A 19449-nucleotide genomic window follows, 5' to 3' on the forward strand; every position below is an offset into this window, starting at 1 on the left:
AAGCAATTCAGCATTGTGGCAGGATACAAAAATCAATGCATTGAAATCAGTTGCTTTTCTATACACTAACAATGTAACTATAGAAAGAAGCTAGGGAATTGATTCCATTTACAACAGCACCAAAAACCGTAACATGCCCAGGAGTAAACCCAACGAAAGAGGTAAAGGATCTATACTCTAGAAACAAGAGAACACTTATGAAAGAAATTGAGGAAGACACTAAAAGATGGAAAAACATTCCACGCTCATGGATTGGAAGAATAAACATTGTTAAGTTGTCTATACTGCCCAGAGCAATCAACACTTTCAATGCCATCCCTATTAAAATATCATTGACATTTTCCAAAGAGCTGGAACAAATAATCCTAAAATTTATATGGAACCAGAAAAGACCCTGAGTCACTAAGGGAATACTGAAAAAGAAAAACAAAGCTGGGGCATCACACTGCCTGATTTCAAGCTATATTACAAAGCTATGATCACAAGACAGCATGGTATTGGCACAAAAACAGACACATAAATCAATGGAACAGAATAATATTTCCAGAAATGGACTCTCAACTCTATGGTCAATTAATCTTTGACAAATCATGGAAAAATATCTAATGGGAAAAAAGACACTCTAGTATATGGTGCCGGGAAAACTGGACAGGTACATACAGAATGAAACTGGACCATTTCCTTACATCATACACAAAGGAACTCAAAATGGATGAAAGACCTCAAGGTCAGATGGGAATCTATCAAAATCCTAGAGAAGAACATAGGCAGTAACCTCTTGGACATTGGCCACAGCAACTTCTTTCAAGATATATCTCTAAAGGCAAGGGAAACAAAAATGAACTTTTGGGACTTCATCAAGATAAAGAGCTTCTGCACAGCAAAGGAAACAGTCAACAAAACTAAGATACAACCTATGGAATGGGAGAAGATATTTGCAAATGAGAGTACAGACAAAGGGTTGGTATCCAAGATCTATAAAGAACTTCTCCAACTCAACATCCCCCAAAACAAATAATCCAGTCAAAAAAATGGGCAGAAGACATGAACAGACACTTCTCCAAAGACATATATTTGGCTAACAGATACATGAAAAATGCTCAATATCACTTGGCATCAAGGAAATTCAGATCAAAATCACACTGAGATACCACCAGTTAGAATGGCAAAAATTAACAAGACAGGAAACAACAAATGTTGGAGAGGATGTGGAGGAAAGGGAACACTCTTACACTGTTAGTGGGAATGCAAGGTATAGAGCCACTTTGGAAAACCTTATGGAGGTTCCTCAAGATGTTGAAAATAGAGCTATCATATGACCCAGCAGTTGCACTATTTGGTATTTACCTCAAAGATACAGATGTAATGAAAAGAAGGGGCACCTTACCCCAACATCCACAGCAACAATGCCCACAATATCCAAAATGTGGAAGGAACAGATATATCCTTCAACAGATGAATGGATAAAGAAGATATGGCTTATATATACAGAATATTACCTACCTCTTACATTAAGGTGGATGGAACTGGAGACTATTATGCTAAGTGAAATCAGAGAAAGAAGATGATCATATGGTTTCACTCACTGTAGAATATAAGAAGTAGCACAGAGGATCATAAAGGAAGGGGGGAAAACTGAATGGGAATTAATCAGAGGGAGACAAACCATGACAGACTCTCTACTATGGGAAACTGAAGGTTGCTGAAGGGAAGGTGGGTAGGGGGATGGTGTGACTGGGTGATGGGCATTAAGGAGGGCATGTGATGTGAGCACTGACGGTTATATGCAATTGATGAATTATTGAACACTACATCTGAAACTAGTGATGTACTATATGTTGGCTAATTGGATTTTTTAAAAAGATTTTATTTATTTATTTGTCAGAGAGAGAGGGAGAGAAAGCGAGCGAGCACAGGCAGACAGAGTGGCAGGCAGAGGCAGAGGGAGAAGCAGGCTCCCTGCCAAGCAAGGAGCCCGATGTGGGACTCGATCCCAGGATGCTGGGATCTTGACCTGAACCGAAGGCAGCCGCTTAACCAACTGAGCCACCCAGGTGTCTTGGCTAATTGGATTTAAATAATTAAAAGAAATCAATGAAGTTGAAATCAGGAAATCAATGGAGAACATCAACAAAACCAAGAGCTGGTTCTTTTAAAGAATCAGTATAAGTGATAAACCTATAGCCAGGTCAAGGAAGAAAGAAAAATTACTAATAACAGAAATAGAAGAAGGACCACAACCAGTGATCCCGTGTAGGATTAATAGTATTTTGAACCACTCTATGCTCATACATTCGGTAACCTAATGAAAGAGATCAGTTCCTTGAAAGACAGGCTACCAAACTCAAATAAGGAAAGTAATTAATAACCTTCCATAATGAGACACCTGGTCCAGATGGGTTCCCTGGGAAATGTCTCAGAAACAAAAAATCCGCTGCAAAAGGCTAGCAAACAAAATCTGACAATGCATAAGTATATGCTCTGTGACCAATGGATTTATTGTGTATGCATGGCTGACTCAACATTTCAAAATATTGTTGTAATTTATCTCAATTGTCTAAAGAAAAAAATCACGTTATCAATAGATGCAGAAAAAGAATCTGGCATTCATAAACTACTAGCAAACTAGGACTAAAAATGTAAAATTTAAGCCTACCCAAACTTTTGTTTTTCATTGCTACCTATGTAAGATTCAGGCAAATTAGTTAGCTTCTTTGTGCCTCAGTATCTTGATCTGAGAAGTGAGGACTCTAAGTAGAGCTCATATCTCAGAGTGTTGTTTAGGTGAGAAGAAGAAGGATTTGGGAATTGATAGCCAGAGGACCCAAAGTATAGCAGCACAGTAAGTAAGGGGATGAGAACATGAGACAGAAGAACAGTACTTGATACTGGCATAGCAATTTCATTTAATGAGTTAAACATTAAAAGAGCTTCTAATTCTCATTGGTATATTACAACCTATCATTTGTCAAATCATTCTGACACCTGAAGGAGCAGAGATTTCAAGTGGTATCTAGACTAATCTCATTGTCTATGAGGACATAGATCTGAAGGGGATTCCCTCATCCAGCTGTACATCCATAGTTGCTTCAGGCTCTAAGAGAAGCCTTCTACATACTGGAAAACATAGAAAAGAGGAGATTATTAATGGCCCTGTGTAGGGACTGGTTGAGGGAGGCTAGAGATTGGATGGTCCAAGCTGAGAAAATTTATTGGAATAAGGGATATACAGGGGGGGTGGTTCAAGACAAGGAAGAATGTGGGGAAGCTTAGAGTGAACCAGGTTTAAGGATAACTTCATCAAGGGCATAGATCTCGTTAGTGTCAGTACTGGCAATTCACTAGACAGATGTGGGCTCAGGTTATGCTCCTAACCACTATGGTAGACCAGTTCCCCCAGAAGTGAGCAGGAGATCAAATTTGATCCCAGATTCTAAATCGTGGTTCTACCACTTGTAAGAAGATTTGGCAAAATTCTTTATATTGAGCATCAGCATTCCCATTTATATATAAGAAAATTCACCTTTAGACTTCAGAGATGTATTCATGGTACCCAAATATTTATTCCTACATATTCTAATACAGCAGCTAGCCTAACAAGCTTAAGAGTTCTTTTCTAGAATTGCACATGAAGGATGGCTTATTTCAGAGCAAGAATAGTACAACTCATTGATAAAATTATAAACCAGAAATCTAGGTACTCTGGTAGCCTTAGGCCAGCCTGACCTCTACATTTCACACCTTTGACCTCCATGGTAAACCAAATTGTAATAAGACAAGGCTCACTGAATGAAAACAAGCCAAGTCAGCGCATTCAAATGAAGGATTATGGTATCTAATAAAGCTTGAAGTTTTCCTTTGTGTTGTGGAGCCCAGACTGTCCTGGTATCTCATCCTTGGGCCAGGATGCCCTCTCCTGGACAGTGCTAGAATCAATAGGGACCATTTTTTAAAAAAAATATTTTATTTATTTATTTGACAGAGATCACAAGTAGGCAGAGAGGCAGGCAGAGAGACAGGAGGAAGCAGGCTCCCTGCTGAGCAGAGAGCCTAATGCGGGGCTTGATCCCAGAACCCTGGGATCATGACCGGAGCCGAAGGCAGAGGCCTTAACCCACTGAGCCACCCAGGTGCCCCAAGACCATGTATATTCTTGATTCACCTCTGCTTCCAAGGCTGAATAGACACCGGACACATTTAACATAGATTTAAGATACTAAATTATGGGGGAAGTTAATACCTTTAATGTTTTTATACAGCCCATAGGCATACCTCTCACAATGTGAGTGGGGAGAGAAAATTGCACAGTATCTAATTTTTAGGGAATAGGCATTCATTTGTCTTAAAGTTAGAGAAATTATTATCCCCTCCACATACTGTAAGATATCAAACTTCATTAGAGATTTATAGCCAGGCTGAGCTCTAATTCTAAGGAGATTCCTCGTCCTTTCTCTAGAAAGACCTTTCTGATTTCTATTCAGTGTCCTCAGAATACCTGCAGACACCAGGGAGGCCGGATACAACCAGCAAGAGGACTTGGACCCTACCCAAGGGATCATGACTCAGTTAGAAAGTCTATTTTCCCTAGACCTCTCTGGATGAACTCTGACATGCTAAGCATAGCTGTGCTTAAGTTTAGATTTTACATTCATTCTTCTGGGAAAAAGCCTGCTATTTCCCATGTCCACTGAGGGAAGTGGGAAGGTTACCAGTCAAGATGGAATTCCCTTGGCCCCTAAACAGAATGATTATAAGTGCCAGGCCTCAGAGACATTTGCAGAGCCCTAGGCTCTTGCTCTGACACTACCCAGCCCAGGTAAGAGCATCTTGTAAAGGGGAATCTGAAAGAACAGAGATCATCAGGAAGGGTTCCAAGCCTTTTAGGATGAACAGCCTTGGGACCCTTAGGCATTCTACTTCTGATTATATTCCTGTAGAACTCTCCAAGACCAGACTCCAAGGGAAGGAATGCTCTTGCAAGGGGATGTGAAGTGTGGAATTTTCAGAGTCCCACTCAGGAAGTCTGAAGCAGCCTCTAGTTCAATGCCAATACAAGGCCCTCCAAAACACCTCCAGGTGCTTTAAATAAGCAGTAGTTTATTCTTATTTGACATATCCAGGTGCTGGGCTCTCACTAGAGAATAAGATAGGCATACTCTCTATTAAATATAGATTCTGTTTCAGGAATCATGCATGAGAGCAGGCAGCTCAGAACACTGTGTATATAGTACAAAGATAGGCACTGAGCACAGAGGGAGGGTTAGAGCAGGTTTAAGGGGACATCTAGACTATGGCAAGGAGCAATCATAAGGATTAGCTAGGTGAGGAAGAGGAGTATACCATCACAACACCAGGAGAAATCCTGGGTAATTCTCAGGCAAAAAACATGCTACAGTTGGGAAGTGGGAAAATTCAGCCTTGTTGGAAGGTTGTGGGCAGCGTGAAGAACAGTAAGAGCCATGGCTGGTGTTTTTGCATAGAGCTCAGGTGGCACGTTGTGACTCATACCCTCACAATCATTCTGAGCAGGAGCAGCAGTAGCCCTTTTCTATTGTATTTAAAGTGTGAAGGTTGATTCTGACTAGGGAGGCATAAGCTAAGGAAAGTTAGGATCTTAGGGATCGAATGGGGGTTGGCAGAGTTAACCAAGGCTCAGTCCAATCCCATTTCACATCTCTCCAGTCATGTGTAGCTTCTTGTTGTGATGGGATGCTCCTGGAGATGGATAAGAAGAGGAAGCTGCCATTGGGAAAACAGCTCTGTATGTTGTCAGGTATAGGATGAGGGGAAGAAACCAAATCTATCTTCAGGGCTTGAAACTAGTCTAGAGGAATGAAGACTTGTGGGTTGGCTTTAAGAAGGTCTATGATGTAGTAGAGGCTGGCTTGCTGGCTTTCAAGAGAAATTTCTCCCCATTTCTAGAGTTCTCTTGGTATATTTAGCCTTGTATGTACCTTGGGTTGTGAGATCCTCCTAAAACAGGAGGATCCTGCCCAAACTCAGAAGAAAACTGTTGATCCAGGTGTGACTCCGTAGGGCTGGGACTCAAATGGCATCAAAGCAATAAGATTGCTGAAACCACTTCACAGGAGAAGGGTAACTACTATGATGGGGGAGGAGCATGGGAAGAGAAGACAAATTTGCTTGGCAAGTCCTGCCAACTTTTCCATTCAAAGACTTTCCCTTTCTGGAGTAAAGCTTACTGTCCACTTGAATATAACTTTGCTTAGTATAACATCAGGTTATGAAGTCCAGTCAAGTAGAGGCAGGGGTGAAGGAGCCAAGTCCTCTCTTATTTTCAGTTTATAAGTCCTGTAGAGGTCATTTAGCCCTTGACTACCAGGAAATTGTTTTGCCTTTAGAACCAATTCAGTAAAGTTGACAACTTTTAGATTATGTGTCCTGCTGAGGACGCAGACTGCTTTGCAAAGACAATACTGAGTAAAGATTGTGCACTATTGGGATCTGGTCTGACCCAAACTAGTGGCTTGGTGAAGGGAGCAAATGAAGGGACTGTTTGCTGAGGCCTGGGAAGAGTTAAGGAAACTAAATAAGCGATGGCGAAGCACCAGAACAAACTTTGCACAGCATTACCTAACTCAGGCCTGATGACAAAAGGGAAGACACATTTGGTAGAACACCATGTCAGTGCCGTGTTTGGCAGGAAGGGAACTGGGGGAACAGATTCCTAATCTCTAGTCTCATTTTCCTATCTCCTAGTGGTCTCATTTTGGTGAGCCCACCCAGAAACCACAAGAGAAGGGAACCTGAGTGATGCAATCCATAAATATCAGTTTCTAGGGACCTAGGACAGAGCTTCAGATGGACAAATGGAGAATAACTAGCACACAGGGTGAGAAGACCAGGAAAGGCTTCCTTTATCCGAGCTCACCTGGTTTCTTCAATCATGGACTGATTCCTGTGTGCTTGTCTTGCCCAGCCCCACTGACTCAGCCTTCTTACCTTGCCTTACCAACACTGTTCACATTTGTACTGACCTAGGAGAATCTTGGGTTGGAGAGGAAACCCAGCTCATGAAGACTTTTGTGGGATCAAGTCACTAGTATGGTTGTCATCCTCCCTGTTCCATGGCTCCCTGCAGAGATAGGCATTCCAAAGTCTGAGCTTTCCTGGATGTATTTTTGGTTTTGAACATTATTCAACAACTAGAAAGAGCTAATAATGTTTAGTGTTAATGTGTCACACATTGCTTTCTCCTTTAATCCTCATGCCTCCTCTACGCCACAACGGTTTAAGTTTGTTTTCATATGAAGTCACTCATGTAACTGATAGGATAATAGCACTTGTGTCAGCTCCTACTGCCACAAGCTGAAACCAGATCTGGAAAATCCCAAAGCCCAGACTACTAACCCTGCTACACTCAACCCTACAACACCCAAGATCTAGGAGACAAAGCTTCTTATATGCTTTTCCATGTCCTTGACATTCCTCTAATATGATAGGAAACATTCCAGTATGATCCTTTAGATCCTAGAAAACAAAACTCCGAAACTGTTCCCACGTATTCTTTTCATACTAATCTGAAGCTGGTTGCCTTGGACTCTGAGTATGGTACTTTTTCTCTGACCAAATACTATCCTCTAGGCTTCTTGCCGCTAGAGCTTAATGTGTTTTCTTTCTTCCTAGGGATGGCCCTCTTCTCTTCTGCAATCTTCTCTATTCAGCCTCCATGAAGGGAGAAGGCCCTTACAAGGATCTGCCTTTGGGCAGACGCACAGACTGTGCTACATTCAGCAGCTTTCACCTTTCAGGAATCCCTTTGTTTCCATCCTCTGAAGTCCTTTATTGGCCCATGCCTCTGCTTTGTGATTTTTGGCCTGCAGGCTAAATGTTTCAACTCATGTATTAGCAAATGCTGGCCTCTAGCTTAAACTTCAAATTTACCATAGAGCCTAGACAGTCCCAGGAGTCTCTCACTGTATCTTTCAGCATCAACTATTTCTTCTTTTCAAGGAGCTTGCATTTTAAGACCTTCTAATATAATCCTGGGAGATGTCACATAGCCTACCTGCAGAGTTAAAAGAGTAAAAACTAGTACTAGTCTGTCTCATGTAATTTTATTATATTGATGCAAGTACATTATTCTGAGAGTCCTATTATAAAGAAATACTCCTACATTCATTTGAATATGTGTTTAGCTTTTACTTGGCAATTTTTCAATACTATGAAAGCATGAACACGACACTTAAACTAGGACATTGTTCTATAGTTTCTTCTAAGAAAGTCTGTGGCATCAATGATCTTATTCTTTATTATAGAACTTAATAAAATATTCTTGTTTTTTATTTCTAGAAAAAGTTTCTTCTGCATTTTGGGCCACAGGTGAGAAGGTTCATTTATGAATCATGCTCCCTTCTCACAATGTCTGTTCAATACCTAGCTCCTTCCAGCTCACCGGCATCCCAGGGCTGGAGTCGCTGTATATGTGGCTTTCCATCCCCTTTGGCTCAATGTACTTGGTTGCTGTGGTGGGGAATGTCACCATTCTGACTATGGTAAAGGTGGAACATAGCCTGCACCAACCCATGTACTTCTTCCTGTGTATGTTGGCTGTCATCGACCTGGTTCTGTCCACTTCTACTATGCCCAAACTGCTGGGAATCTTCTGGTTTGGTGCTGGGGACATTGGCCTAGATGCCTGCCTGGCTCAAATGTTCCTCATCCACTGCTTTGCCACAGTCGAGTCAGGCATCTTCCTTGCCATGGCTTTTGACCGCTATGTGGCCATTTGCAACCCACTCCGTCACACTACAGTGCTCACTCATAATGTGGTGGGACGCTTGGGGCTGGCTGCCCTCCTCCGAGGTGTACTATACATTGGACCTCTGCCTTTGATGATCCGCCTGCGGCTACCCCTTTATAAAGCTCGTGTCATCTCCCACTCCTACTGTGAGCACATGGCGGTGGTCACCTTGGCATGTGGTGACAGCAGGGCAAACAATGTCTATGGGCTGAGCATTGGCTTTCTGGTCCTGATCCTGGATTCCATGGCCATCGCTGCCTCTTATGTGATGATTTTCCGGGCTGTGATGGGGCTGGCCACACCTGAGGCCCGGCTTAAAACCCTCGGGACATGTGGTTCTCACATCTGTGCCATTCTGATCTTTTATGTTCCTATTGCTGTTTCTTCTCTCATTCATCGATTTGGTCACCAAGTGCCTCCTCCAGTCCACACTCTACTAGCCAACTTCTACCTCCTCATTCCTCCAATCCTCAATCCCATTGTCTATGCTGTCCGTACCAAGCAGATCCGTGAGCGGCTTCTTCAAATCCTAAAGACAGAAACTAAGATTAAATGACTTACTTTCTTTTCTTTCAAATAAGCACAGAGAGAAGGAATTGTAATACGGTAGGTAGCTTGCCAAATGGGAATTTCAACCAGTCTGAGATGTTGGGCCCAGTATTCTCTAGTTTGTGTGATTCCAAAGGAATGCCAAGACAGGACAACTCTAAATTCTAAGGGTAGTTGTTTTTACTTTTCTTTTCTTTCTTTCTTTTTTTTTTTTTAAAGACTAAAGGCTATTTGAGCTTTCAAGGTGAAATCATGATGACATCAGTAATATAAATAGCACTTAGTGTCTAGTCATCACTTATGCAAGTCTTACAGATATCCTAACATCTTTAGGAGGTAGCTAGTTTTGTTCACATTTTACACATTGGAAACAGGACAGAATAATCTTACTTTATAAACTGCATATGAGGTTTCTAAGATGCATAGATCAAGGGGCACCTGGGTGGATCAGTGAGTTAAAGCCTCTGCCTTTGGCTCAGGTCATTATCCCAGGGTCCTGGGATCTATCTCTGCATTGGGCTCTCTGCTCAGCGGGGAGCCTGCTTCCCACCCCCCCCCCCCCGCCTCTCTGCCTACTTGTGATCTCTGTCTGTCAAATAAATAAAATCTTTTAAAAAATGCATAGATCAAGTGCTTTGGTTGATAACACTGTTATATAATATATTCTACTCAGTCCGTTTTTATGTATGTTTTTAAAATAAATCCTAAAAACCTGGAATCATTTCATTTAGGTGGCCTTAGCAACAAGCAAAGTCGTTTTGATTTAAGCCTTTAGCAGATGCTACTAAAAACCACTTGTACTAAGAAAGCATGGAGTGTTCTAAAAGAACACGGCCTAGGAGAATGTCAGAGTAATGAGACAAGACCACCAGGTCTTAACACAACACTTGTACTTCCCCTGCAGGCCCACTCCCGTCAAGTAGCCTGAAGCATGGGAAGGGTCCATGAAGAAGAGAGCCTCCTCTTCATGGACAGGAAACAGGAGGTTTCTGTGGGTCTATCTGTAGGATCCCTGATCATGAGGTCTGTTCTTTTGACTCAATCACAAAATAAGGTGAAGTTATGGATTCTAGCCTGTCTAGGAACATTAATCTTACCTTCCAAACTATTAGTTCAGTATCTACAAGGTGACTACAAAGCACTTTGCTAGTTAAGTAGCTGCTGAAAGTTACTAATGGAATCCTTACAACCACCTTGTACAGGCAGAAATTATCTCTGGTTTGCAGAGGAGAAAAATTGACATTCCCAGAACTGATAGGATTGTCCAAGGTTACTCAGTTAAAATCAGGAATTTGGCAGTTTATGTATTTATTTATTTATTTTATTTATTTATTTTTTTTTTTATTTTTTATAAACATATATTTTTATCCCCAGGGGTACAGGTCTGTGAATCACCAGGTTTACACAACGCCAAAGCTTCTAATCCTTCTAACCTGCATTTTACTCTGCCATGGAAAAGCTGACAAGCCTCTTCCTCTTCCTCTTCCTCTTTAATGTTCCTTATACAGCAGACATACTCTTTACTCCCACCTCAGAATGCCCAGCTCAGTCTCCTCTCGCAAGGGTAGAGCTGGATTCAATCCAAGTTTGATTACAAATCCCTAAGTATAACTAGGCAGGGAGATGTTGTATATCCAAAGCCTAGTAGATACAGGTGATCACAGAGCTTAGTATAAAGGGAAGCAGTCAAGTACAAAGGAAAGATCACTACAGGACAACCTGAATAAAGGACTTCTCATTTTGCTTTGGCTATTCATTAATTGCCTCACGATTGGGGTATCTAAATGTGTGATCATTTAGGGTTCTGATTATATCCATATTTCTTCTAATCTATCTAACTTCTATCCCATCCCACCATCCCATCTTTCCATCATGGTGTTCCTTTTTCCTGAACCTTATGTCTGAATTTGGGAAGAGTCAAATATTCTCCGCATGAATGGAAAGCCAATCCAGTCATAATCCTGTTTTGCCTATCCCCACCGTGGTTGGGGACCAAGGGAAGAGGTTTAGAGGTAAGAGCCAAATACAGCCCACTGGCTCTCAGGGACCTCTTGTTGGAGTGCAAGGAAGGGTAAGGCTCAAAGACCCAGGATTACCTCTGAAGCTCTAGCATTTAAGCAGGTTAAGATTGGAATGTTAGAAACCTTGTTATTCTCTTTTAGTGCAGAGCATTTAAATTTTCTGAAGGAGAATATACTCAAGGGAGTTGGACATAAGCTTGGACCCAATTTATGGCACCTATACTTTGGAATTGAGCCTAGCATGTGAATTTCCCTCTATACTCCAAAGACTGAATTTTGTCAGACTGGCTATGGAGTACCACAGTCCCTCAATTCTACGGTCTTAATGTATTCTTTAAGATTTATTGAGATAGAGAGCACATGCAAATGGGGAGGGCAAGAATCTCAGGTAGAGCCACCACTGAGCACAGAGCCTGATGAAGGGCTCAATCCCATGACCCAGACATCATGACCTGAGCAGAAAGAGTCAGACACTTAAACTACTGAGCTACCTAGATGCTCCTAAGTTTTTTTTTTTAATTTTTTCAGTCTTCCAAGATTCATTGTTTATGCACCACACCCAGTTCTCCATGTAATATGTGCCCTCCTTAATACCCACCACCAGGCTCACCTAAATATTGTGAAACCTGCATGTATCCAAGAGGCATTCATTAGGCTACCTAGCCAGAAAGACTAAGGTTTAGAGAGCATACAATAAACCATGGAGATTATTGTGGCAACCTCTAAATATGCCTCCCTGATCAGTGTAGGAGTGTGATCCACTGATAGCCTTAGCTGTTGCCATCTAAACACCCATCACTTTGTTGTGCCAAGGTCACAACAAGCAGCTCATAGCTAATGAGTAGGCATTATAGGGATGTAAAAGTAGGCCCATTACTTCTGACAGGGAACTATGGCTCCAGGACTCCTCAATGGCCTTGCTGATGCTTTTACATGTACAGTGAAGTCTGAGACCTTTTCTTCCTTAAACTTCTTCAGTCTTCTACAGATGTCAGACTGGCATTGTGATCTGATAGCTTGCCCAGCGTCTAGCTCCCTCTGCATTTACCTCATAGACATAGCTTCCAGTAAATTTCACATGTGTAATCCCATCATGTGGTTCACTTCTTGGAGGACCAAGAGTGGTCAGAGCAAGCAGAAGATAAAATGGGTATCTGGATGGATCACAGCTCCAGCAGCAGCGAGAGATGGAAGTGGTTCATCCAGGATCAAACTTAGAAAGACCGGAGGGCTTAAATTGCAGGAGCAGGTATCCTAGATTCATGCCCTCTACAGCATTTTCACCAGTACTTCTCCCCCAAATCACATCAGTGGCTGTATGAAGGGTCTGTTAAACCAACAGAAAGAGGAAAAAAAAATCAGGGGCTGGTTTCCATTAGGAGTTGGGAGGCATGTGTTCTGCACAAGATTTTGTAACCATGTTTTGGCTTAGAAAAGGGAAGAAAGCTGTTATAAAAAACTAATAGAAAAAAGGAATCTACACATAACTGAAAGTAGTAGCAGGCAATAAATGAGAATAATGCCAAGTTACATCAAATCAGGTACTTAAAACAGCCAACCTCCTTAGCTGAGGAAGCCCAATGAAAATAATCAGGCTGGAGTCCTGATTTAGAGGCCTAGGTGGAGCATCCTCCCCTCAAGGGAGACATCCAAATGATCATCTCTGTAAGGGCTAGGATTTATAGGACAAATAATAGGGTTTGAAACTAAATATCTGCTTGCCTATGTGCAGTCTGGAGCGAGCTGCATTTTTATGTTAGCATGTTTCCAGAATCTCAAGGAGCCTGGGCTATGTGTGTCTGCCTCCCCTCTGGGATTCCATTCTGGGGTCCCAACCAAGCCTGGAGCTGGGTGGGAAACATGATTTGTAGCTCTTGGCATCCAGAACAGAAGGGCCAGTTCTGACCTGCAGGCCAGATAATACATAATACAACAAAGCCATTGAGGTGATTGTGCCAGTTGACATTCATCAGCTATCAGTTCAGAACTAGTATGATGGATTATTAGAGTGGCAGCCATAACAGCAAAGGATACTATGTGGGCCCATCCAAGTAGAGTCCCAAAGACCAAGTTTGAGTAGCTTCTACTGCCTGTGAAGTTCAGCAGTAGAGATCAATGCTGAAACCCAGACGTAATACTGTTCCTTAAGGAGGTCACCCGATGGCAAGTCAACCATGCTGAAGGTTTGTACTGTCAGTGCTATGTACTTCTGGATATGGATTTGCTTTTCTTGTCCACAGAGCCTTGGGTAGCAGTACTTTTAGGGCTTTGAATAGCTGATTTATGGGCAAGAGATCCTACATGACACGGTAACAAAAGAATGGGCATTCTTCACAGTAGGATATGCAGGATAGGGTTCATGGCCACAGGAATCCACTGCAAGAATTAACATTAATTCACACAAACCAGGAGCAGCTGGCCTCAGTATGCTGGAGCAGTCCTCTGAAGGCTAAAAAAGCAGCTCAGAGGCAACACTTGACAAGAATAGAGTATCTTCCTTTAGGATGCCACATTCGCATTAAATCAGATCTCTATCTGGTGCTTGGTACACAATAGGACACAGAAGTCCAGAACAAAAGGGTAAACACAGGAATATTCTACAGTCTCCATGATCTATTAGGGGACTTTGGTTTCCTGTCCCAGGAACTCTTCAGTTCTTCAATATTGGAAGTCCGGATCCTCCTAGGATACAGCAAGGGTTCTACTGAGCTACAATTTACAGATGCCATCAGGCTACTTTGGACTCCAGTGCTCAGGGACCAACAGCTAAGGAGTTACCTTACTGGCGGAAGTAACTGACCTAATTGAAAAGACAGCTGCTTATTACAATGGAAACAGGGAAGAATTTGCAAGAGAGAAGCCATTTGGGCATTTTCTGGTATCCATGCCATATTGTAAGCAGGAGTGTACATTTGCAACAACCCCACATTTGAAGAGTATGATTACCAAGTGTTAGCCTCCTCATAAATGAAGAATCATGTTACTCCATCAGGTAAGCCACCAGGATTGCAGTGGTGATAGTAGAGGGTGAAAGGGACTCCAAGTAGACAATGGGAGGAGAAGTAAGTGAAAGTTGTGGTTCTGATAGGAGTTTGAGACTGGAGCTGCCATTCTCCCATCAACCTTCATCTAATCTACCCTTAGCAAGTGCTCATGGAAACTATGAGGTGCTGCTACCAAAATCTGAATGACCGCCATACAGTGGAAGAATGCACTGTAGTCGCCATGCAAACATGCTGCTCAGATCTGACTGCAGAGAGCATGTTTGACTGACAGCCTCTATCACTATGCTCAGAAATCCACGGCACTGCCTAGGTTCCACAGCCAGTTAGTGGCTTCCAACCAAATCAATGAGCTTAATACTAAGAGGCACACCCGTTATTGAGGGATGCTGGAACTGGACTCCTCTTATGGATGCCTTTGGCACAGGGAATTTCTGGCCTTGACAAAGCTTTCTTAGAAATGCAGAGTTTAAGACCTTCCTTTCCTTAACCTCCCTCCCTCCCAGAGATCAGACCTGCATTGTAATCTCATATTTCTTCCCACCTCAGGATCCCTTTGTATCTTCCTTCAAGGGCATTTCCCCCTGAATGAAGAAACCTCTGACACATCTCATCCCATCTTGGCAACAGCTCCTTGAAGAACCTATTCTGATGCAATTATGGGGAATCCCACTGAAAAATCTTCAATTCATTTTCACAAGTTAGTCCTGTGGGAAGAGCTAATACCACATATGAATATAAAACCTTTTATGAAGACTGACTTTCCGACTGCTCAGACGTTTAAGAGAAAAAAAAGTCACATAGTCATCACAATCCTCAGTAAGCAGCTCAACAATGCCTTTCTTACACTAGAACAGAAGACCTGGGGGACATTCTAGTGCTGATCTAAATTTGTAAGACCTAGTGTCAAACATGTGTTATACCAACTAAGTTCAAAGTGCAGCCTTAGGCAGAGCCACTCTCTTGATATTACCATAGGCACTCCTCAGAATCAGTGGCACTTTATGGAAGTGAGAGAGCACAAGAATATCTATTAGTCCAGAGCAGTCCTAGGCTATTGTTACAACTCCATTTCCTCAATTTCTTTTTAGCAGCTTGTTTTTGTGTGAAGTTTACTCATAGACAGGGAATTTAGGTTTCTACTCTAAGCTACTTCTCTCTCCCTCCCAACTCCTGGACTTACAGTAGATGAGAATACAAAGGATATATTATCAACTGCCTGGTCCTTACAAGGGCAAAATTTCTGAACAGCTCTGGGTTCTAAGAGCAAGTTAAAAAAAGGAATACTCCTGGGGGAACTTCAGCCACTCAGCTGAATGTTCATTGTGTGGACTACCTGAGTTGCTAGGATCTCTTGTGTGGAGGTCCCATTCTCCATCTCTGTTCCATGAGGTGGTCTTCTGCTCAGCTCTAGTAAGCCCACTCTTAGAAAATATCTGTTATTTGTTACCTAAAATGGACATTTTTGGCCCCAAGCAAAGGATTTACTATTAGAACATTCATGGCTATATTTTTGCACAGACTTTGTGACAAACAGTGGGATTTGCTTCATACACAAGATAAAATAGCTTCCTACTCAGACTATACCTCTAACCACAGAGTGCTACTGAATGATAAGTTTTCAGCATGGTTATAAGTAGGTGTATACACAAATGAAAATATTTTTCTTTTTTTTAAAAATTTTATTATTTATTTGACAGACAGAGATCACAAGTAGGCAGAGAAGCAGTCAGAGAGAGGGGAGGAAGCAGGCTCCCTGCTGAGCAGAGAGCCCACTGCGGGGCTTGATCCCAGGACCCTGGGATCATGACCTGAGCTGAAGGCAGAGGCTTTAACCCACTGAGCCACCCAGGCACCCCTGAAAATATTTTTCAAAGTTCTACAGCACAGTATCACACACAAGTACCTCCAACATGAAGTCGAAGGCTAGCCTAATTAGCACCACAGGGGTAATTGTGAAAGATTAAGACACCCTCCTGAGCATCTGAGAAGGTCTTTCCAGGTGTGAGATCCACAGGGCTCTTAATCTTAAATGGTAGACCAGTATAACTGCTGGCTGCTTTCCAAGATTAATCTCAAAGGTATCTACCCTATATGGGAAACTAAGAAATTGAAACTCTGGGGGAGGTTGGGATGGGAAATAACCAGCAGGTTTGGGACAGTAACTTTGGCCTGAGATAGAAGATAGACCTCCTAGCATGGCTGTGGGAAAATGCAATCAATAACAGACAGCAGGATCTTGGGTCTTGTTCTTCCCCTGCATTGCCTTGGAATAAGCAGTGTCTAGTTAACACTTGTTTGCGTGGACTCTGTTGTCCTCAGAAGTCCCATCATAGAGCAGCTCTGTGCTGATGAGGTCACATGAGAAACAGGTAGGGTACAACTAACCTCAAGTACCTGCATCCCCACCCTCTGACGTTCTCAAAATTGACAAGTTACTCAAGGAGACTTCTCCTTTAAGTCTTCTCCCTAGGGAACACAGAAGGTTTAGACTTTTGTGGGAAAGGAAAAGATTTACTATCTAAATTTGCACCTTGGGCACTTGTTTTGGGGCGTATACACCTGCTCATTGGTTCTGGGAATCTGCAGTGCCATGTGAATCACATTGTTTGATAGTAGCCAATACCACCAGGGAAGTGAACTCACAGAGCAGAAGATGTTTAAGAAACAACTAATCCAGTAGGTAAACAACCCACTGAAGTAGGATTAGAGCAGATGAACCATTACTAGCAGCAGTCACACACACTTGATTAGTATCTTCATAAGGCAAAATAAATTTTAACCTGGCATAAAGCAGCTCACCATGCTCAATCCCACTGGTACATTCTATATCTGCAGCTTCTTGGATCCCATATACCCACAGGGGTATGAAGAGTTGTTAAGGATGATGCTGAAACGTTATATTCCATCTTGGTATAGATCACAGCATAGATTTCCTATGAGAGTCTTGTTACTTCAGCTATACAGGTCCAAGACCAGTCTCCCAGGCCCCCAAGTCCAGGTATAGTCTCAGACAGCATACTCCTAAAGAAGACCATCAGCTCTTTGTACACAATATTCTCTTAACTCAGTAAGGCCACTTACTGAAAGGAGGGCTATTCAATTAGTCCAGCTGGGGAAAAAAATCATTCACATAGTAAGTCGGATGACTTACTTTATTCCATATGTAAAAATAAGCTCCACATATTAAGGATTTATATATGAAAATAACATTTCAATTCTTGGTAATGAAATATGGATAAGTTTCAGGCCTTGGGATCAATGAACTTTTCAAAAAAGATCTACAAGAAAGTTAGAACTTCTGACTAAATTCTCAAGAACTGCCTTAAATTGAGAGGTTACAAATGGAAACTCAGGATATACACAAATGACTTACAAAGAACTACCATGAAGAATCAATATCAAGAGACAAAAATGACAAGTTATTTCACAGAGAAGAAAATCTTTAAATACATGAGAAGTGACTCATGCTCAGAAATATACATCAAAATTGTAGTGAATTAGTTTTTGAAAATTAAAGGTCTAAAATTAAAAGTTGGAGAGGATGTTCTGATTTTTTTTACGCTATACCTTGACTTCTAAGAGTGCCAAGAGGCCAACATGTATGGTAGTAGACATGTAAAGATGCTCATTGCTGCACTTTTCAGCTAATACTTGTCTCCATGTTGCAAATCTACTTCTCATTCTGAAGATAGAAATTTTTCCTTTGGATAAAGGCAATTAAGCACAGGTGGCTATCTTAACCACCAGGTGAATTTAGGATGAGGCGGCCAGAATGCTATTAAGTTCTTCATTATTGTCTATCTTGATAGCTAAGTAGATATACCCCATTACATGCATGCTAAGTGTATAGTATTTCTGTATTTGTAATCTCTAGTAATTTGTAATCTCTAGTAATTTGTAATATCTGTCTTTGTAATCATGACTGTTGCTTGTCATGTGCATCACATGCTAGTATTTATTCAGAACTTCTCTCTTCTACCTTTGTAGAGAGGTTCTGTTGCCAGGACATTGTGTTTTTCTGTTTTCCTGAGACTTCAAAGCAGAGTTGCAGCTAGACAATACAAACCCTCAGAATCCTAGCTGCAGGATGCTAAATTTATGGGTATCTCAGATTCTTATGGGTAGCTCATATTCTTCAACCAGAATCTCTCAGGAAGACTTTCCCAGTTTGGAATGGGTTTAATATTATCCATGAAAGATAACTTATCTGACATTAGGAAATGCTCTGATCCAATCTGGCAGTGACCCATTTTATTCATATTGGATTGCAAGGAGTTCTGGGAGATGGTATTATAATTGGATCACTTGTTTCAGGGTCATACAACCTCTTTCACAGAATTAAGCAAGCATCTCCTGCCATAATAAATGTTATTAGTTTGTAAAGTACTCTGAATATTGTATTGGAACAAGTTTGATTTAAATCACTTGACTTCCAGCCCCTGATTTGTTTTTAGACTCAGATTATGTAGTAGACCCGTGTTTCATTAAGGCTCTTGGCAAAATGCCACCTTTCTTGGTTTTAGTAGGTTTTTTGTTTTGTTTTGTTTTAACTTGACTCCCACCCTCATTACAGTCTAGAGCTTTGAAAATGCTATGGAGGACAATTTCAAGTGCAGCTTAAAGCACTCCAAAGACCTGTATGCTAGTTGCCCCAAGGTTACCTAGAGATTGTGGAAGTGTGAACAATGTGCCTCCCACAGGAGGACTTAAGCCATAAAAAAAAAATAAGTAGAACAAACAAGTGTGCTAAAGAGCAGCAGAGAGAGAATCTTCAAGCACACTTCTCCCTGCCCTCTGAGTATGGAACCCAAAGTGGGACTTGATCCGAGGTCCCTGAGATCATGACCTGAGCTGCGATCAGGAGTTGGATGCTTAAGTGACTTAAACACCTAGGCACCCCAACATTTATTTTAAATACCTTATCTGTGCTCCTTACACAATGTGTTTACATAGGAGTTCCAAGTCTTACCCTGTATGAATTCTGCAGACTACAGCAGATAGATAGCTTGTCAGAATTGACAATTGCGATCAATGCACATTTAGTTCACATGTCAGTGTTACCCAACTGAAGGAACTAAGAGGATATTCTTATATTCCAAGTAGTTAAAGC

General features: G+C 41.7%; 1 protein-coding gene across 1 annotated transcript; it reads left to right on the plus strand.

The window, feature by feature from the left end:
* Positions 1-8366: 8366 nt before the first annotated feature.
* LOC131820836 (olfactory receptor 52M1) lies at positions 8367-9320 on the plus strand. Its single transcript, XM_059156659.1, has one exon. The coding sequence runs from the start codon at positions 8367-8369 to the stop codon at positions 9318-9320; it is 954 nt and encodes a 317-aa protein (XP_059012642.1).
* The last annotated feature ends 10129 nt before the right edge of the window (positions 9321-19449 follow it).

Source organism: Mustela lutreola, chromosome 1 (assembly GCF_030435805.1).
Source record: "Mustela lutreola isolate mMusLut2 chromosome 1, mMusLut2.pri, whole genome shotgun sequence".
Taxonomy (NCBI): domain Eukaryota; kingdom Metazoa; phylum Chordata; class Mammalia; order Carnivora; family Mustelidae; genus Mustela; species Mustela lutreola.

Coding starts and splice junctions, on each gene's coding strand:
- LOC131820836 (XM_059156659.1), top strand. CDS start 8,367: ATGCTCCCTTCTCACAATGTCTGTTCAATACCTAGCTCCTTCCAGCTC.